We start from the raw sequence: 22,343 nt of genomic DNA on the forward strand, positions 1-22,343 counted from the left end.
AGCTACTTTCTTATGCATTAATGCCTGATTCTTTAGGTTAAGGACATGCTGTGGGATTCGGGGAGATTTAGTGGCCCAGCGACTAATCGCCTCTTCTTTGGGGTGACTAATCTCCCCAAACTGCTTCTCCGTGTCTTCCGCCTGCTACAATGAAAAAACGCCTGCAGCATGGCACTCACGGTACTTCGTTTTCCGAAGTTACATGGAAACTTTGGGCGACTTTGGAAAACAAAGCGCTCCAAATGCCATCCCGCCGGAGATTTACATTCTAGCCGGCGGGAAGGCAGTTCGGGAGATTAGTCGCCCCGAAGAAGAGGAGATTTGTCGCCGGCCCACTATACCCCCCCCCCCAATCTCTGCCCTAGTGTTGAAAAGTGCTAAAACTTATCAGTTTCTCAAACTGGCTAACACAATTATGGATGGGCTATACCCCATAGACTCCATTTTAAACAATTAATTGTAATATTAAAAAAAAAAACAATTATTTTTTTCTCTGTAGTGATAAAACACTATCTTGTACTGGATGGTAACTAAGCTGCATGGATCCATATTGGCGGCAAAACAGTCCTATTGGGTTTATTCAAACTTTACATGATTTTTAGCAAATGATTGGTGATCCAAATTATGGCAAGATCCCTTATCTGGAAAACCCCAGGTCCCAAACATTCTGATAATAGAGCCTATACTTGTATAATGTAGCTTCATTTTAATGAATGGACTCATTGGTAAACCCAAAAATAATGGGTATAGTTATTGTACTGTACGATCAGCTGAGAGTTATTCATTATCCAGACAGATAAGGGAACACAGTATTGTCCACACAATTGATCCCTGCATTATCCACTTTGCACTGTATACTGGGCTTTTTCCTCAGGCCTTTGTTAGGCCTCTGTTAAGGTGCTTGCACAGTCCTGGGGTGGGCCTGTGAATCTAGGGGTGGGTGAAGGATTTAGTGGCAGATTCCCTTTATATTTCATGCACAGCTGTGGGGGGAATTGAACTTGTCCTCTAGGTGGAAAAAAAAGGTTTCTGCCATGAGATAGATGATTTGGCTGCATCCTTGTCTTGTATTGACTTGGAGACATAACCTTTACACTACTGCTCTGTGTGTGTGTTTGTTTACACCTTTAAATTTCATTGTTTTTATGCGCTTTTATTTTGATGTTGTGTTACATGTAATGCAGTTGTTCCCATTGTGTTTTCATTTGTCTATGCTTTAGGCTGTGTTTATTTCAGCTAGTTATTTTAGAAGACCAGCACAGACCTACAGCACCACACAACTGTTTGTTTGGTTTCTGCCTCTAACCCCCATACCTAAAAATGACACTATTTATACCAAGATTTGCTGTGATAAGGAACTGTCAGTATATCAGCTATCAAGCTGTGCTGCCTATTGCTTATTAGCAAATTAGTAGTACTAGTCTATGGCCAGCAGGGGGACACTAGGAGCTCAGGATTGTCTGCTTTTTTGTAAATAGGCTAAAAAAATGTATTTGTCTTCACTGGGTTGTAACTTTCATAATCTGAAACCCAAACACAAGTACCTTGTACTTAATCCTAGGGATGCACCGAATCCACTAATTGGGATTCGGCCGAATCCCCAACTCCGTGGTGAAACCGAACCGAATCGGAATCTTAATTTGCATATGCAAATTAGGGCCAGGAAAGGAAAAAGTGGAAAAAATCCTTCTTTTGTGACAAAAAGTCACCTGATTTCCCTACTCGCCCCTAATTTACATATGCAAATTAGGATTCAGAATCAGTTCAGCCAGGAACAAGGATTCGGCTGAATCCTACTGAAAAAGGCCGAATCCCGAACCGAATCCTGGATTCGGTGCATTCCTACGTAATCCCAACTAAGATATAATTAATCCTTATTGGAAGCAAAACCAGCGTATTGGGTTTATTTAATGTTTATATGATTTTCTGGTAGACTTAAGGTATGAAGTTCTGAATTACGGAAATATCCCTTATCCAGAAAACCTCAGGTCCTGAGCATTCTGGATAATAGGTCCCATACTTTATATACAGTATGTGTGACTGCGCAGTGTATGCGAAACACAGTTGCCTGACTGTATATAGATTAATGTGAACCTAAACCTATGTTTTCACAAGGCAGAATAACACAGATGCTGTAAGTCTGTGCAGGTCTTTGTTGCCTGTTCTGGCTGAAGATTTTTTTTTTTAGTTTTTTTTAACTATAAAATGCGAATTTTTAGTGCAAAAAAAAAAAAAACTTGAATTTGAATATGAATATCCTATTTGGAAGTTTCTCGGGTCAGCGCTGGAATTAGCCCAAAAATCCAACAATTTTGGACTAAAATCAGAAAAATGCAGTCTTTTCTGGGAAAAAGGCAGAAATAAAATCGAGCCTTTCGGGGAAAAAAGCGCGTACGATTCTAGTTTTCGCTAGATTTTATAGTTTCCCCCGATCCTATGAAATTGTGCTTTTTAAATAATAAATAAGGTTAAATCGTGGATTCACGTTTGGTCTGATTTTTTTTTTTTTTTTTGAAGTATCAGAAAGATAACCCCCTAATTTTTGTATATGGTATTTACAGTTTCAGTTTTAAATGATTTTTATTGTTTTTCCAAGATAAACAAGCAGAAACTTTGACAAAAGACGAAGGCCGAACAGTGAAGCTCATTTAGTTATAAAAAAGTAGGTGGAGCCATCTTGAGATTAATACACATGAGTTCGTATTTACAGTTTCAACACAATGTTCTTTCAGGCGACAGAGAGGACAAGTTCAGCATGCACTTTAAAAGATGTAAGATGGTTTGTCCTTGTATATTTAATTTTTGTATGGCTGTATAAAGTGTCCGCTGTTGTACATTTGCTGTTTTGTCTCCATTTTGTTGCATAAGCGCTGAAAATATCCCGTGAAGCCATGATTGTGTGACGTTACACTACATGATTGCCATACTATGAGAAAGCTAAATAATTGTTGGATTTCAGATGAATTACTACAAGTACTAGAGGTAAGCCAAGCTTTATAACCCTCACAATATTCTAGAGATTTACATGTTCCTACACTGAATTGTTTCTCTGTTTACTTAAATAAAAGACAATATATCTCAAGTTAGCTTTCATTTTTATTTCTCTTAGTAACGTATGTGGGCACACAGCAAATCTGCTTTAAGTGGGAAATACTGCAGCCAATTACAGAACAAGGAAACCAACAGAATCATCCAGTCTCCACTGGTCTTTATAGTTAAGAATTATGGTATATTTTGTTTAGTAACTCTTCTGAAGGACATTCCCACAGGGTCTGGCTGTCAGGAATGAGAATTAGGAGAGGGTTTGAATAGGAAAATAAAGATAATTGAGAAAAAGAAAAATGTAGTCTCTGGGTGGGGCTATTAGCTTAGGGGTAAGGTCACTGACCCAAGCAACTGCATGGTTATGGGGCAAATTTTTTAAGGGTTGAATTGAAAATTAGATTTTTCTAACTTTTTTATGGTCTACTCTAAACTGTCAAATTCGACTGGTGAATTATCCAAACTTGATTCGTTTGTTAAAAAAAAAAAATTAGAATTAGATTTTTCGAGATTTATCAAATTCTGGCCCTTTAAGAATTTGACTATTCGCCACCTAAAACCTGCCGAATTCATGTATAAGTCAATGGAAAATGTCAGGAAGGCTATTAACATCTTCAAATTGGTCACTGGACCTCTGAGTTTTTTTTCGGGGGGAAAAAAACACGATTAGAGTTTGGTCAAATTCGTTTTTGTTTTTGGTAAAATTCGATTTTTTTTAATAAATAACCCCCCAATTGACTTTATTAGAGTAAAAAAAAAAACTTGCATGAATTCGAAATTTGACCCTTGATAAACGTGCCTCCAAATATTGCACATTGCAAATAGTCTAACTCTCAGTGTGAGCTTTCATTGCTTGCAGTCTAAACCTGGCACCAATATAACACCTTTGGAAGCCGTTTATTGAACTAATCCTAATGGGGACATGTAGTGTTTTATTTATAATTTCCGTGCATCAAAAAGTGATTTCAATACACTTTGCAGCCATGCACTCACCCCTCTGACCCTGAAACTTTAGCACTGGTACATTCTGTTTGCACTGAGAATCAGGCTCATGGCTGGACAATTGTCTATGGATAGATATATATATATAGATATATATAGATAGATATATATAGATATATATATATATATATATATATATAGATATATATATATATATAAAATAGATGGGTGTTATTGATCTCGGGAGGAATCCAGTACTGTTTTATATCCATATAATCCCAGCACCTTCATGCATCACTTGTACAATACCCATGTCATGTGTGCCTTTTCCTGGGCCTTTAAATAAATCTAAGTTGAATTCCTCAGCTGATTTGTGTGTTTTATTTCCATTGTTACCAAGTAGAATGTGTCTTCCCAAACAATATATATTTATTTATATTGGGGTGTTAGAAATACTGGAGGCAGCAATAGGCCAGTTTTTATACTTTGGCCAAAGAGCAGGGTAATGTGTGAATAACTACAGAATGTGCTTAGAACTGATTCAAACGGTGTAGATAAGGGGAAATACACCCTCCCCTCCTGCCCCAAACTTGCTCACCATTCAGCAAATTCCACCATAAATTGTAATTTTTCTAGTAATTGCCTTTTCCCTTCATTTATAAAAAAAACAAGTAACATAAATTAACATTTTTGCAAGATATTAATGGGGTGGGGCCTTTAGGTTAACTTGTATTATGTTCTAGAATGGTCAATTCTAGGAATGAATTATTTGTTACCTTCTGACTCTTTCCAGCTTTCAAACAGGAATCACTGACCCCATCTAAAAACAAATGCTCTGTAAGGCCACATTTATTATTATTGCTACTTCATATTCCTTATCTTTCTAATCAGGTTTCTCCTATTCATATTCCAGTCTCTCATTGAAATCAATGCATGGTTGCTAGGGTCATTTAGACATTAGCAACCCAATTGCTACTGGAGAGCTGCTGAGTTAAAAGTTAAATAACTCAAATGCCACAAATAATAAAAACCAATTGCAAATTGCCTCTCTCTCTACATCATACTAAGAGTTAATTCAAAGGAGCACAACCCCCTTTAAAGGTGATGTGTAGCTTCTAGTTTAAAGCAAATTAATAATGATGGGGGTTTTCCCCTTGGTTTTGCAACCCTCATAGTCGACTTTCTTGGAAATGAATAAAAGTGTAATGTGATTGTGATTTAACCACTTGAGATTAATATCTAATATAAGTAATTATAAAAATAAAATCTTCATAGTCACTTGCGATTAATTATAAATATTCTCTAAATAGCAGAAAAAAAAATCTCAATTGCCAGCACAAGTAGCCATGATTTTACACAGCCAGCAAAATCTTGCAAACTTCCTTGCATTGTGACATCATAATGATAGTCATGCAATTACATCATAATGACAAGGCAGATGAAAGGAAACAGACTTTCAGAGTTGTTTTGTCTAACTCAGAACTAGAGTGAAGATGAAGATTATTTTATTCATTTTTTTCTTGTTTACAACTACTTTTTTTTTTTTTTTTTTTAAATCTACAGGTACCGACTTATATGCAAAGTATCGGACAGTTACAAAGTTAGTTACACACCTGCATGTTACATAGTTAGTAGCAGGTGTACATGCAGGTGTCACATTATGACATCATCATAATATGCAATGACATCACAATGCAAAGGGATTTAACTAGAGAAACCACCTCACAGTGTCAGTTACTCTAGAGAAGAGCGACTGTGAAGATGGAGAGGAAAATCTCTTGGCAGATTTTACTCTTTTTATCCTATTTTCTATACATTTCATCAAAATTTACAGGTAACTGTTTTCTATTTATGTTAGCATTAAAATACTAAGGGGGTTATTTATCAAAGTCCGAATTTATCTCAATATTTCCTGCTATAAACGCAGATCAAATCCGCTCGGGTTTTTATGATTATTTATTAGTACATTTTTCATAAAATTTGCAAAGTTCCGATTTTCGCAGGTTTTTTGGGATTTTTTAAACTGATTTTCACTATTTTCTGGATTTTTCATCCAATTTTCATGATTTTTTCTGAATTTTCACCCTAAAACTTCGGGGTATTGCATGACACCCAGGCTACATCAAAAAATCATTGGGACTTCTCCCATTGACTTATATGCAACCTCGACAGGTCTGAGATGCCAGATTTTCTAATTGGGACTTTTCCATCCTCAGGGTTAAATAAATTCCAAAAAATTTGTGATTTTCCAATTTTATATTAAAAAAATATATATATTTTTCTTGATTTTTTGGATTCGGAGTTTAGTAAATAACCCCCTAAATGTTTGCATTTATATAGGAGACATATTTTACATTATACTAGCACAGGCATTTATATATCAGAAATTACACAATATTATTGTTGCAGAGACATATATGTTAGAGATTAAATGCAAAGTATCGGACAGTTACATAGTTAGTTACACACCTGCATGTTACATAGTTATATGCAGGTGTACATGCAGGTGTCACATTATGACATCATAATAATAATATGCAATGACATCACAATGCAAAGGGAGGTTACTAGGGAAACCACCTCACAGTGTCAGTTACTCTAGAGAAGAGCGACTGTGAAGATGGAGAGGAAAATCTCTTGGCGGATTTTACTCTTTTTATTCTATTTTCTATACATTTCATCAAAATCTACTGGTAACAGTTTTCTATTATATTAGCATTATAATACTAAATGTCCAATTTTATTTCTAGGCTGATGCTATTGGTCACAAATGTGATTTTAATATAAACAACATTATTAGATTAGATGGACAGCAGCCTTTACGTATATATAGGGGATTGCTATGGTTACACACTTCTTTCCAGCTGTAGTGGATATTTATAAATGTGCTTCACTGACTATAAATCATTTTTTTGTGTTATATTTTACAAGGAATGTAATGTTATATCAGTAATCTCTATGCATGTAACATTATTCCTCTGCTGCTGCCAACTTGTTTGTGTTGTAACATCTATATATTTATATATATAATATTTACTTGTCCTGGATGTAACCTAGGATTTATTTCCTATCAGAGGCCAACACAGGGGATCCCATTGGGATGTCCAACAGTTTCATGAACTGGGAGTACAGTAGTTATATTCTGATTAGAAGGAAGGTGTTTATTATGAAGAAATGAGATATGATATGAGATATACAAGTACATATGTTATATTCCCATACACTACTAATTCTTTTACTCTGTTTCTTTTTTTATGCAGATTCAAAAAACACTTATACAAATGCAGAATATCCCGACTACCTTTCTGGTAAGTTGAAATGGCATCAATGATTATATTTTATTGTTAATACAGAACAGAGATCAATGTTGTTCTGTGGTTATACCACATAAGCCCAAAGGAGCCTTTCAAGGGAAATAAAACTAATATAAATGGATGCATGGTACCAGAAATTCAAGGTGAAGTTATTTACAAAGAAGGGTTAATTATCTACGTGGCTCGGGCTTCCTACTAAACTACTTTAATCCCATTATTGTATTGCTTAGTCAAGGCCCTTCATTGGTTAACAGAATGATGAGGGCTAGTGTTCTGATTGGCTTATAAAGAATTGCCCTAATCCAAAAAGAAAAATCCTATTGTTGTCAAAAACTCAGACATTTGTACGTTATTTATTTCTTTCTTTTTCTAATGCAGGCGCACTTGAAATTCAAAGCGGGAAACAAATAGAGAGCGATGATGTGCCGAGCGGTGAGATTTACCTTGTTCACTTAATAGTTTTTTTTAATGGGATCTTCTTAGTGTTATTGTTCTATATACAGCAACTGAATCATACATACTATAGTGTATCAGTACCATTACCCCTTTAATTAATATGCATGTTTGATTTTAAAAGTGCAAAACATTGGAAAAACAGTAAAGTGTGTTTTTTGGAAAGATATAAATAATATTACAGATATTCCTCTTTTTTATTACAATATATATTTTGACAGTTGATATCACAGGTGTTACGGTTTGCTTTTTTCTGCTAATTTTATTTTTTTTAATTTCATTACTGACTTCATTTTACATTTTTTTTCTTATGCAGGAGCATTTGAAATTCAAGGGGGAAATAAAATAGAGAGCTCGACCCCAAGTAATGACATGTCAAACGGTAGGAGTTACATTTTGTCTCTGTTAATAGATTTTCTTTCAATGAGATCTTTTAAGTATTCTATATTAAGCATAGTGTATTGATACCTTTAGATATTAAATTATATATTTAATACAAAATTTAGAAGCAATGAAGGTAAAGATGATGGCAATGCATTGGTTAAGATTTGAACTGCACATATTATTGCGTTATACATAATCTTCCCAGGTATAGAATCCGATTTTCTGGAGACCTATGATCCAGAAAGCTCTATATTATGGGAGGGTCATCTCCCATTAGATCCATTTTATTGAAATAATCTAAATTTTTAAAACTAATTAGCTTTTTTCTCTGTAATAAAGAAACAGTATGTTGTACTTCATCCCAAATAAGATACAGTTAATCCTTATTGGAAGCAAAACCAGTCTATTGGGTTTGTTTAATGTTTATATGATTTTCTAGTAGCCTTGAGGTATAAAGATTCAAATTACTGAAAGATCCATTATCTGGAAAACCCCATGTCTCGAGCACTCTGGATAACAGGTCCCATAACTGTAGTTACCAATCTGCATTCCCCTTTTCAATACCACAATTGTATTGGTTAATTCAGTCTTGCAATTAGACACCAATAGTTAGGGTTTTGCTCTGGGGCTCAAGGAAGCTGAATTATCTTGTTCCATAGAGAAATATTTTATACCCAACTACATTTATGCTGTAGCAGTTGAACACCCAGAGTTGTTTGATGTACCCATTGATTTGTGTGTTACTAATGCAGGAGCACTTGAGCCTACAGAAAAACAGAAATTAGTAATACTATAGCTAACCAAGTGTATTAATATCATTATCTAAATGTAATATTAGCTTTAAGAAGAGAGCAAGTGGCATTTGCTTGTCTCTGTTAATTATATGTTGTATTTGTAAATCCAAATAAAGCAAATAATTCCAACAACTACTGCTGAAGACACATCTACTACAGGGTACTGTATTTGAAAATCCAGATGTGTTTAATTTATATATGCGTCTGTTGCGTCTGTGTGTTTATATATATATATATATATATGTGTGTGTGTAATGATTTTTGTTTTTCTTCTGCAGGAGTTACTACTGATAAAGAAGACAATACGATTAACAATATAATGAAAGGTAAATTTCTATTGTGTGTATGTTCTTGCATGTACTCATCATTTTATATATATATATATATATATATCTATAGATATATAGATATATATATATATATATATATATATATATATATATATATATATAGATATATATATATATATATATATATATATATATATATATATATATATATATAATTGAACCGAACGGAATGCACAACCATTAGTATTCAGATGCCTGGGTGCTAGTCCAAAAAGCATGTAAACGAATGGAAGGATTGACAGCACTCCGAGGAAATACAGTGATGCAATAGTTCAAATAAAGTGGAGATTTATTGGTGATCCAACGTTCCGGCTCCACACAGGGGCCTTCGTCAGGGAAAGATGAAGGCCCCTGTGTGGAGCCGGAACGTTGGATCACCAATAAATCTCCACTTTATTTGAACTATTGCATTGCTGTCAATCCTTGCATTCGTGTATATATATATATATATATATATATATATATATATATATATATATATATATATATATATATATATATAATATTTTGTCGTTATAAGGATTAAGATATTGTGCTTGTAATGACTGTATTTATCCTCTGTGCAGGTGCAGGACACAATATTCAGCTAGATCTCTTCTGGAAAGTCTTCATAACCGTAGGCTTGATTGTCGTGGCATTAATTGCCCTTGTATGTTATTTCCTCTGGTAAGTTCTTTGAAACGAAATCATGTAGCCATCACATTCCCGTGCTTGTGTATAAATATAAATGTAAAGAAAATAATGTATTTAATATCTAAAATAAATGAAAAGGCATTTGGGGGAGCGCTATCACCATGTTCCCCATTTGCCACTAGAGAATGAAAGTTTTAATATCCCTGTGCCAGGGTCACATTTTTAATATGATTCCTCTTTTTTGGCATACTTTGTAATGGAATGTGTTTATTTTATACTGTAAAATATTTGTTTCAAGGTATTTTATCATTTTACCCTAGCAATAAATGTAAGAAGCGCAAAGAGGATATTGAAGCACCAGAAGAAGAAGCAGCAGTTAATGGGGCACAAACAGACGGTAAGTGTAAATATTATGATTTGCTGCATGAACAGATAGTGAGCCTTCATTTTAGAGTGTTATTAGACTATTTGCCCAGTGCAGTAGCTCTGTTAGACTTGCACTGTAATTCATAGGAACGGGGGTGGTTGGAAGGTGTGTACAGAGGTTGCTTTACAATAAAGTGGGCAAAATATAGAAATATATATTTCTGTGGATCAGTATTGTAGTTACAGTATATAGAGCTAAAGAAAGAGAGATAGAGCTGGGTAAGAGTGAGAGTGCGATTTGTAGAAACGCAAGTATATGACAATGCAGTGCATTATGGGATACAGTAGTAATATTATAAAGACAGAGTTGACTTGAGCTGTTGCAATGTTTTGCTTTAGGAACCAAAACACCTGTAGAAGCAGGAATAACAATTGAGGAAGAAACTGGCAAAGAGGTTCCTAAAAAGAAAGAAGAACATGGTCCTGATAAGATACCGGAAGAGAAAAAAGCAGAAGAGGTTCCTAAAAAGAAAGAAGAACATGGTCCTGATAAGATACCGGAAGAGAAAAAAGCAGAACAAGATAAAATAAAACCAAAATGCAAAGAGGAGCATGGGAAAGAAGAAGCAGAAATAACAACCCCAAACAATATAACAGAAAAGGGTGTTGTCCTCAAGGATAAGGAGATGAAAGAGGAAAACAAAAGTAAAATAGAACCCAATAGCAAAGACGAGGAAGTTGAGAAAAATGAAGAAATAATGGCAGAGACAAGTACTGATGATAAGAAAGAGAGAGGAGTGCAGAAATATAAATATATATTGCCTTGCGCTATCAAGAACAAGAGGGATTGGCGCCGTAGAAAGCGCCTGAAATTACGTATATGCCATGTGTAATGACTGCTTGAAGGAAATAAGGACCCTTTCCCATGCTCACCCCAAGCAAAGTTTTTTATAAAATAAACAATTTTATAATTAAGCGTCTTTATTTAATAATAGGTTGAACATAAAGGGGTTTATTTCTCAAAGGTCGAATTATAGAGTTTTTTAGACCTTGAATGAACTCACAACTCGAATGGTTTCGAATTTTAGAAAAAAACTGGAATGTGGAAAAAACTGGAATCAGCGAGTTCGGGTTTAGCAACCCCCCAAAACTCAAATGAATCAAGTTTTCAGTGGAAAAAAACATCATGAAGGCTATTAACATCTTCAAATGGTTCAAGGGACCTCTGCCATTGACTCCTACATGACCTCGACAGGTTTTAGATGGCAGGGTAGGCAACTGCCTAGGGCGGGGCGCACTTCTCAGGGGAAAGATATATTTCTTCTTAATTTTTTACTATTCACTTCACTTGGCAGATGTTGGCCTATAAAAGCATTAAATGGGGTATGTTTTAGCCTGGCAAAATTGTGAAAGTCTAAGCTCTCCCCCATCAGGGAGCGTGAGTTGGCGCCTTCCATGCTTGCTGACACTGCCGTGAGACGTCACATCAGTCACTACAATCGATGGAGTGATGGGCAGCCACAGAGAGGACCTGCTGTGTGTGCGCCTAGAGTGCTCAAAGTCGCTCTGAAGAGGCTTTCTGTCCTGCTGGCTGGGGCCTGGCCGCCTGGGCACTTTTGGCAACTGCACTTGACCTAAGTTTTACTACTGTCTTCTTTGACGCTTGCTGCTGGCACAGGTAGATCATGGGGGCTTCTTTGGTTGGGCACAGGCTGGTACTGGTGGGGCCTGCAGACCGTATTAAAGGTGGAAATGGCTGGGCTGGCAGTGGCACAGCCTGGGGTGGGGTACCGTACAGATCATGGAGGTTTGGGTTGGGCACAGCAGGACGGTACAGGTGGGGGCGTGGGCTTGGTGCCTGCTGCAGTATTAAAGGTGGAAATGGCTGGGCCTGGGCTGGCAGTGGCACAGCCTGTGGGGTACAGTGGGGGCTTTAGTGTGATGGCTGCTGGCACAGGTACATGGGAGTCCTGCAGCGGGTCGGGTGCCCCTGCGGGTTGCGGGTGGAACTTCCAAGTGTGGGTACACGCGGGTGGGCGGTTCTGCGGGTCTTCAGCGATTTTTACTCCTTTTTGTCTGATCTAGTCTACTTCCGATGATGTCACTTCCGGTTTACAATGACAGCACTTCATGATTCTCAATGGGTCCGGGTTGCGGATAAGGTACTTGAGGGTCTGGTTGGGTAGCGGGTCCAAGCAGGTAAGAATGCGGTTTGTGTGTCCTGGTTGTGGATTGCAGGTTGCTGGTACGGGTTCCAAAAAACAGACCCGCGCAGGACTCTACATGGGGGGCAGTGTGATGGCTGCTGGGAAATATGGGGCGGGGGGGCACTGATTGGAACCCTTGACTAGGGGGCCAAACTACCTTGGCCCCGCCCTGTTAGATAGTGTATATTCTGATTCAAGCTATTTCCAGGGTCAGGGTATAATAAATCTCAAAAAATTCGAGTTTTTTTTTTTCCCCAACACAAAAAATAGATTTTTGATCTAAAAGAAAAAAAACTTGAATCTTAACAAATCTGCCCCAAAGTGTTGATGTCAGTAAAGAAAATAAACATTTTATTTTAAATAACACAGCCATGTTCTACTCTGAATATTCCCCTCCCTACTCCAGCCTGCCCTGAGCACTTACTGAGCCAAATGGACGTCATGCTCCGGCTCATGACTGGACAGTTGTCTATGGATATATATATATATATATATATATATAATAGATGGGTGTTATTGATCTCGTTAGGAATCATGTACTGTTTTATATCCATATAATCCCAGCACCTTCATGCATCACTTGTACAATACCCATGTCATGTGTGCCTTTTCCTGGGCCTTTAAATAAATCTAAGTTCAATTCCTCAGCTGATTTGTGTGTTTTATTTCCATTGTTACCAAGTAGAATGTGTCTTCCCAAACAATATATATTTATAAATATTGGGGTGCAGGGCCACCATTAGAAATCATGGGGCTCTGTAAAAGATTTTCAGGGCTCCGTCCACCGCGGCCCCCTTATAAGTTAAAAAAAAAACTGTGGCGCCAGGGTCCCCCCATAAAAGCTTTTTTTTTTTTTTTTTTTTTTTTTATTAAATGTTTTTATTTATTTTTTATAAAGGAAAACAAAAAAACAAAACATATACAGACAAAGTAGAGAAATAATCTGTTCGGAATTTGGAGGCCATAAAAGCTTTTTTAAAAATATTGGTGGTCAGGGCTCCCCTACAAGTTAAAAAAAAAAAAAAAAATTGGTGACCAGGTCCCCCCCTATAAGTTAAAAAAACATTGGTGCCACGGCCCCCCTTACAAGTTAAAAAAATAATTGGGGCACCAGAGAATATTTTCACATTTTGCAAACAAGAGGTGCTCCTTTTTGCCCTGATTAAGTAAGTGAAGCATGGCCAGGCCCCCCTTAGACACAAAACCCTGTGGGGCCCGGGACAACTGTGCCCACATGATGGCGGCCTTGCCAGAGCCACATGCTGCAGCTGTTGTGCCTGAATGTTTCTTTCCCCTCCCCTGCTTCTACACTATTGGTTTTCTCTTAAGTCCTGATAGAGCCAGACAGGGATTGGATAGGCTGGAGGGTGAAATCTGACCTCTCCCAGTTTATCCAATCGCCCTGCAGCTCTACTGGGACTAAGACTTCATAAAAAAACTAACAGTATAGAAGGAGGGGAGGGAAATGTGCAGGCACTACAGCTTTGCCCTTCTTACCAGATTCTACAGCTCCCTGACAGCAGCAGGGGTTCCGGCCCAAAGTGAGTACAGCCACCGCCCCCCCCCCGACCCAAAAAGCACCGGGCCCGGCACAAGTGTCCCCCACCAATGGCGGCCCTGTTGGGGTGTTAGAAATACTGGAGGCAGCAATGGGCCAGTTTTTATACTTTGGCCAAAGAGCAGGGTAATGTGTGAATAACTACAGAATGTGCTTAGAACTGATTCAAACGGTGTAGATAAGGGGAAATACACCCTCCCCTCCTGCCCCAAACTTGCTCACCATTCAGCAAATTCCACCATAAATTGTAATTTTTCTAGTAATTGCCTTTTTCCCTTCATTTATATATAAAAAACAAGTAACATAAATTAACATTTTTGCAAGATATTAATGGGGTGGGGCACCTTTAGGTTAACTTGTATTATGTTCTAGAATGGTCAATTCTAGGAATGAATTATTTGTTACCTTCTGAGTCTTTCCAGCTTTCAAACAGGGATCACTGACCCCATTTAAAAACAAATGCTCTGTAAGGCCACATTTATTATTATTGCTACTTCATATTCCTTATCTTTCTAATCAGGTTTCTCCAATTCATATTCCAGTCTCTCAATTAAATCAATGCATGGTTGCTAGGGTCATTTAGACATTAGCAACCCAATTGCTACTGGAGAGCTGCTGAGTTAAAAGTTAAATAACTCAAATGCCACAAATAATAAAAACCAATTGCAAATTGTCTCTCTCTCTACATCATACTAAGAGTTAATTCAAAGGAGCACAACCCCCTTTAAAGGTGATGTGTAGCTTCTAGTTTAAAGCAAATTAATAATGATGGTGGTTTTCCCCTTGGTTTTGCACCCCTCATAGTTGACTTTCTTGGAAATGAATAAAAGTGTAATGTGATTGTGATTTAACCACTTGAGAGTAATATCAAATATAAGTAATTATAAAAATAAAATCTTCATAGTCACTTGAGATTAATTATAAATATTCTCAAAACTGCAGAAAAAAAAAATCTCAATTGCCAGCACAAGTAGCCATGATTTTACACAGCCAGCAAAATCTTGCAAACTTCCTTGCATTGTGACATCATAATGATAGTCATGCAATTACATCATAATGACAAGGCAGATGAAAGTAAACAGACTTTCAGAGTCGTTTTGTCTAACTTAGAACTAGAGTGAAGATGAAGATTATTTTATTCATTTTTTTTCTTATTTACAACTACTTTTTTTTTTTAAATCTACAGGTACCGACTTATATGCAAAGTATCGGACAGTTACAAAGTTAGTTACACACCTACATGTTACATAGTTAGTAGCAGGTGTACATGCAGGTGTCACATTATGACATCATCATAATATGCAATGACATCACAATGCAAAGGGATTTAACTAGAGAAACCACCTCACAGTGTCAGTTACTCTAGAGAAGAGCGACTGTGAAGATGGAGAGGAAAATCTCTTGGCAGATTTTACTCTTTTTATTCTATTTTCTATACATTTCATCAAAATTTACAGGTAACTGTTTTCTATTTATGTTAGCATTATAATACTAAGGGGGTTATTTATCAAAGTCCGAATTTATCTCAATATTTCCTGCTATAAACGCAGATCAAATCCGCTCGGGTTTTTATGATTATTTATTAGTACATTTTTCATAAAATTTGCGAAGTTCCGATTTTCGCAGGTTTTTTGGGATTTTTTAAACCGATTTTCACAATTTTTTGGATTTTTCATCCAATTTTCATGATTTTTTCTGAGTTTTCACCCTAAAACTTCGGGGTATTGCATGACACCCAGGGTACATCAAAAAAATCATTGTGACTTCTCCCTTTGACTTATATGCAACCTCGACAGGTCTGAGATGCCAGATTTTCTAATTGGGATTTTTCCATCCTCAGGATTAAATAAATTCCGAAAAATTTGTGATTTTTCCAATTTTATATTAAAAAAATATATATATTTTTCTTGATTTTTTGGATTCGGAGTTTAGTAAATAACCCCCTAAATGTTTGCATTTATATAGGAGACATATTTTACATTATACTAGCACAGGCATTTATATATCAGAAATGACACAATATTATTGTTGCAGAGACATATATGTTAGAGATTAAATGCAAAGTATCGGACAGTTACATAGTTAGTTACACACCTGCATGTTACATAGTTATATGCAGGTGTACATGCAGGTGTCACATTATGACATCATAATAATAATATGCAATGACATCACAATGCAAAGGGAGGTTACTAGGGAAACCACCTCACAGTGTCAGTTACTCTAGAGAAGAGCGACTGTGAAGATGGAGAGGAAAATCTCTTGGCGGATTTTACTCTTTTTATTCTATTTTTTATACATTTCATCAAAATCTACTGGTAACAGTTTTCTATTATATTAGCATTATAATACTAAATGTCCAATTTTATTTCTAGGCTGATGCTATTGGTCACAAATGTGATTTTAATATAAACAACATTATTAGATTAGATGGACAGCAGCCTTTACGTATATATAGGGGATTGCTATGGTTACACACTTTTTCCAGCTGTAGTGGATATTTATAAATGTGCTTCACTGACTATAAATCATTTTTTTGTGTTATATTTTACAAGGAATGTAATGTTATATCAGTAATCTCTATGCATGTAACATTATTCCTCTGCTGCTGCCAACTTGTTTGTGTTGTAACATCTATATATTTATATATATATTATTTACTTGTCCTGGATGTAACCTAGGATTTATTTCCTATCAGAGGCCAACACAGGGGATCCCATTGGGATGTCCAACAGTTTCATGAACTGGGAGTACAGTAGTTATATTCTGATTAGAAGGAAGGTGTTTATTATGAAGAAATGAGATATGATATGAGATATACAAGTACATATGTTATATTCCCATACACTACTAATTCTGTTACTCTGTTTCTTTTTTTATGCAGATTCAAAAAACACTTATACAAATGCAGAATATCCCGACTACCTTTCTGGTAAGTTGAAATGGCATCAATGATTATATTTTATTGTTAATACAGAACAGAGATCAATGTTGTTCTGTGGTTATACCAAATAATCCCAAAGGAGCCTTTCAAGGGAAATAAAACTAATATAAATGGATGCATGGTACCAGAAATTCAAGGTGAAGTTATTTACATAGAAGGGTTAATTATCTGCGTGGCTTGGGCTTCCTACTAAACTACTTTAATCCCATTATTGTATTGCTTAGTCAAGGCCCTTCATTGGTTAACAGAATGACGAGGGCTAGTGTTCTGATTGGCTTATAAAGAATTGCCCTAATCCAAAAAGAAAAATTCTATTGTTGTCAAAAACTCAGACATTTGTACGTTATTTATTTCTTTCTTTTTCTAATGCAGGCGCACTTGAAATTCAAAGCGGGAAACAAATAGAGAGCGATGATGTGCCGAGCGGTGAGATTTACCTTGTTCACTTAATAGTTTTTTTTAATGGGATCTTCTTAGTGTTATTGTTCTATATACAGTAACTGAATCATACATACTATAGTGTATCAGTACCATTACCCCTTTAATTAATATGCATGTTTGATTTTAAAAGTGCAAAACATTGGAAAAACAGTAAAGTGTGTTTTTTGGAAAGATATAAATAATATTACAGATATTCCTCTTTTTTATTACAATATATATTTTGACAGATGATATCACAGGTGTTACGGTTTGCTTTTTTCTGCTAATTTTATTTTTTTTTAATTTCATTACTGACTTCATTTTACATTTTTTTTCTTATGCAGGAGAATTTGAAATTCAAGGGGGAAATAAAATAGAGAGCTCGACCCCAAGTAATGACATGTCAAACGGTAGGAGTTACAGTTTGTCTCTGTTAATAGATTTTCTTTCAATGAGATCTTTTAAGTATTCTATATTAAGCATAGTGTATTGATACCTTTAGACATTAAATTATATATTTAATACAAAATTTAGAAGCAATGAAGGTAAAGATGATGGCAATGCATTGGTTAAGATTTGAACTGCATATATTATTGCGTTATACATAATCTTCCCAGGTATAGAATCCGATTTTCTGGAGACCTATGATCCAGAAAGCTCTATATTATGGGAGGGTCATCTCCCATTAGATCCATTTTATTGAAATAATCTAAATTTTTAAAACTAATTAGCTTTTTTCTCTGTAATAAAGAAACAGTATGTTGTACTTCATCCCAAATAAGATACAGTTAATCCTTATTGGAAGCAAAACCAGTCTATTGGGTTTATTTAATGTTTATATGATTTTCTAGTAGCCTTGAGGTATAAAGATTCAAATTACTGAAAGATCCATTATCTGGAAAACCCCATGTCTCGAGCACTCTGGATAACAGGTCCCATAACTGTAGTTACCAATCTGCATTCCCCTTTTGAATACTACAATTTTATTGGTTAATTCAGTCTGGCAATTAGACACCAATAGTTAGGGTTTTGCTCTGGGGCTCAAGGAAGCTGAATTATCTTGTTCCATAGAGAAATATTTTATACTCAACTACATTTATGCTGTAGCAGTTGAACACCCAGAGTTGTTTGATGTACCCATTGATTTGTGTGTTACTAATGCAGGAGCACTTGAGCCTACAGAAAAACAGAAATTAGTAATACTATAGCTAACCAAGTATCAAACGATAAGGTTTCCATCAGCTTACCAATAGCTTTTGCAAATGCTCCCCCATTTTAATTCAAAAAACACTTTTGATAATTTGCTTTATTGTCAGAAATCACTAATTAAAAGCATACTTTAGTGTATTAATATCATTATCTAAATGGAATATTAGCTTTAAGAAGAGAGCAAGTGGCATTTGCTTGTCTCTGTTAATTATATGTTGTATTTGTAAATCCAAATAAAGCAAATAATTCCAACAACTACTGCTGAAGACACATCTACTACAGGGTACTGTATTTGAAAACCCAGATGTGTTTAATTTATATATGCGTCTGTTGCGTCTGTGTGTTATATATATATATATATATATATATATATATATATATATATATATATATATATATATATATATATATATGTGTGTAATGATTTTTGTTTTTCTTCTGCAGGAGTTACTACTGATAAAGAAGACAATACGATTAACAATATAATGAAAGGTAAATTTCTATTGTGTGTATGTTCTTGCATGTACTCATCATTTTATATATATATATATATATATATATATATATATATATATATATATATATATATATATATATATATATATATATATATATATATAATTGAACCGAACGGAATGCACAACCATTAGTATTCAGATGCCTGGGTGCTAGTCCAAGAAGTATGTAAACGAATGGAAGGATTGACAGCACTCCGAGGAAATACAGTGATGCAATAGTTCAAATAAAGTGGAGATTTATTGGTGATCCAACGTTCCGGCTCCACACAGGGGCCTTCGTCAGGGAAAGATGAAGGCCCCAATGTGGAGCCGAAACGTTGGATCACCAATAAATCTCCACTTTATTTGAACTACTGCATTGCTGTCAATCCTTGCATTCGTGTATATATATATATATATATATAGTCAAATACAAGAGTCCTCTGCACTCAACCCATTATCAATATATTTAAGACAGCGACATTTTGTGCATACTGCTACTAAAAAATGCCTTACCCTTTAAACAAAACAGGGATTGTTTGTCCATATATTGCAATATATTTAAGCTGGCCAACTACGTCAAAGTCATCCCATATCTGGCCAGTCCTATGCTCAATTTTATCTGATTCATTAAGAATTCTATTGCTTCATTATACATTTTACAAAGGGACTAGGTATTACCTGCAACTTAACTTGCTGCTTTCAAAGTAAACCTCCATACTTGGCTGCCCTTTTATTAGACACCAGTGGGATCACCTGACTATAGCTGGGAAGGGTGGGAGCTACAACATAGAGCTGGTCACTGCTCCTGTATAAACTATAACAGACAAGGGAAAGTTGTGCTCACCACTATTTTTTAAAACCATTAGGCGGGGGTGCAATGAGGCTGTGACCACAAAATACATATAGTCAAATACAAGAGTCCTCTGCACTCAACCCATTATCAATATATTTAAGACAGCGACATTTTGTGCATACTGCTACTAAAAAATGCCTTACCCTTTAAACAAAACAGGGATTGTTTGTCCATATATTGCAATATATTTAAGCTGGCCAACTACGTCAAAGTCATCCCATATCTGGCCAGTCCTATGCTCAATTTTATCTGATTCATTAAGAATTCTATTGCTTCATTATACATTTTACAAAGGGACTAGGTATTACCTGCAACTTAACTTGTATATATATATATATATATAATATTTTGCCGTTATTAGGATTAAGATATTATGCTTCTAATGACTGTATTAATCCTCTGTGCAGGTGCAGGACACAATATTCAGCTAGATCTCTTCTGGAAAGTCTTCATAACCGTAGGCTTGATTGTCGTGGCATTAATTGCCCTTGTATGTTATTGCCTCTGGTAAGTTCTTTGAAACTAAATCATGTAGCCATCACATTCCCGTGCTTGTGTATAAATATACATGTAAAGAAAATAATGTATTTAATATCTAAAATAAATGAAAAGGCATTTGGGGGAGCGCTATCACCATGTTCCCCATTTGCCACTAGAGAATGAAAGTTTTAATATCCCTGTGCCAGGGTCACATTCTTAATATGATTCCTCTTTTTTTGGCATACTTTGTAATGGAATGTGTTTATTTTATATTGTAAAATATTGTAAAATATTTGTTTCATGGTATTTTATCATTTTACCCTAGCAAAAAATGTAAGAAGCGCAAAGAGGATATTGAAGCACCAGAAGAAGAAGCAGCAGTTAATGGGGCACAAACAGACGGTAAGTGTAAATATTATGATTTGCTGCATGAACAGATAGTGAGCCTTCATTTTAGAGTGTTATTAGACTATTTGCCCAGTGCAGTAGCTCTGTTAGACTTGCACTGTAATTCATAGGAACAGGGGTGGTTGGAAGGTGTGTACAGAGGTTGCTTTACAATAAAGTGGGCAAATATAGAAATATATATTTCTGTGGCTCAGTATTGTAGTTACAGTATATAGAGCTAAAGAAAGAGAGATAGAGCTGGGTAAGAGTGAGGGTGCGATTTGTAGAAACGCAAGTATATGACAATGCAGTGCGTTATGGGATACAGTAGTAATATTATAAAGACAGAGTTCACTTGAGCTGTTGCAATGTTTTGCTTTAGGAACCAAAACACCTGTAGAAGCAGGAATAACAACTGAGGAAGAAACTGGCAAAGAGGTTCCTAAAAAGAAAGAAGAACATGGTCCTGATAAGATACCAGAAGAGAAAAAAGCAGAAGAGGTTCCTAAAAAGAAAGAAGAACATGGTCCTGATAAGATACCGGAAGAGAAAAAAGCAGAACAAGATAAAATAAAACCAAAATGCAAAGAGGAGCATGGGAAAGAAGAAGCAGAAATAACAACCCCGAACAATATAACAGAAAAGGGTGTTGTCCTCAAGGATAAGGAGATGAAAGAGGAAAACAAAAGTAAAATAGAACCCAATAGCAAAGACGAGGAAGTTGAGAAAAATGAAGAAATAATGGCAGAGACAAGTACTGATGATAAGAAAGAGAGAGGAGCCCAGAAATATAAATATATATTGCCTTGCGCTATCAAGAACAAGAGGGATTGGCGCCGTCGAAAGCGCCTGAAATTACGGATATGCCATGTGTAATGACTGCTTGAAGGAAATAAGGACCCTTTCCCATGCTCACCCCAAGCAAAGTTTCTTATAAAATAAACAATTTTATAATTAAGCATCTTTTTTAATAATAGGTTGAACACAAAGGGGTTTATTTATCAAAGGTTGAATTTTAGAGTTTTTAATACCTCAAATGAACTCACAACGGCTGTCTTGGTACCAATGACAAATATAGAGGAGGGGGGAAGTCCTCCAAAATTATTTTTAAAAACTAGGTGAAAAGTTGAGGGCGAGGACTTCCAAGGTAATTTTCTTAGATATAACCTGTGCCACGAGCAACACTAAGAAGACAGTGGGAGTTTAGGGAGATTAATGCGTGGCTGAGAGATTGGTGTAGGAAGGAGGGTTTTGGGAGAACTGGACTGATTTCTCAGTTGGCTAGTGGCTCTTTGCTAGGGATGGGCTGCACCTCAATGATGATGATGCAGCTGTTTTGGGGGAGAAGATGGCTAGACGGTTGGAGTAGATTTTAAACTAGGTGTGGGGGGGAGGGTGAAATAAAGGTTTCTGTGGAAGACGAGATAGTAGGCATAGGAAGGGAAAATGGGGGAGGAGATTTTGTTCAGGGTACTTTTAAGGATAGGGATGACCACATGCCATTTGT

The 22,343-nt window shown here is 35.9% G+C and overlaps 1 protein-coding gene across 3 annotated transcripts; it reads left to right on the plus strand.

Annotated features, from left to right (window-relative positions):
* The first annotated feature begins 1,926 nt into the window (after window positions 1–1,926).
* On the plus strand, window positions 1,927–22,004 carry LOC108710576. Of its 3 annotated transcripts, XM_041586186.1 has the most exons (16): window positions 1,927–2,771; window positions 2,869–2,982; window positions 5,548–5,818; window positions 7,245–7,292; window positions 7,677–7,730; window positions 8,068–8,133; window positions 9,208–9,255; window positions 9,846–9,945; window positions 10,233–10,309; window positions 16,928–16,975; window positions 17,360–17,413; window positions 17,752–17,817; window positions 19,061–19,108; window positions 20,377–20,476; window positions 20,775–20,851; window positions 21,219–22,004. In XM_041586186.1, exons 3-16 carry the CDS (start codon window positions 5,746–5,748, stop codon window positions 21,710–21,712), a joined length of 1,353 nt encoding a protein of 450 aa, XP_041442120.1. In that variant the 5' UTR covers window positions 1,927–2,771; window positions 2,869–2,982; window positions 5,548–5,745; the 3' UTR covers window positions 21,713–22,004. The 3 variants fall into 3 exon arrangements, with proteins under 3 accessions (XP_041442120.1, XP_041442122.1, XP_041442121.1); XM_041586188.1 differs by lacking the exon at window positions 5,548–5,818 and having other exon boundaries at window positions 1,929–2,771; XM_041586187.1 differs by lacking the exon at window positions 5,548–5,818 and having other exon boundaries at window positions 1,931–2,982.
* Window positions 22,005–22,343: the final 339 nt, after the last annotated feature.

The sequence above is a fragment of the Xenopus laevis genome, chromosome 3L, assembly GCF_017654675.1.
Source record: "Xenopus laevis strain J_2021 chromosome 3L, Xenopus_laevis_v10.1, whole genome shotgun sequence".
NCBI classification, from domain to species: Eukaryota; Metazoa; Chordata; class Amphibia; order Anura; family Pipidae; genus Xenopus; species Xenopus laevis.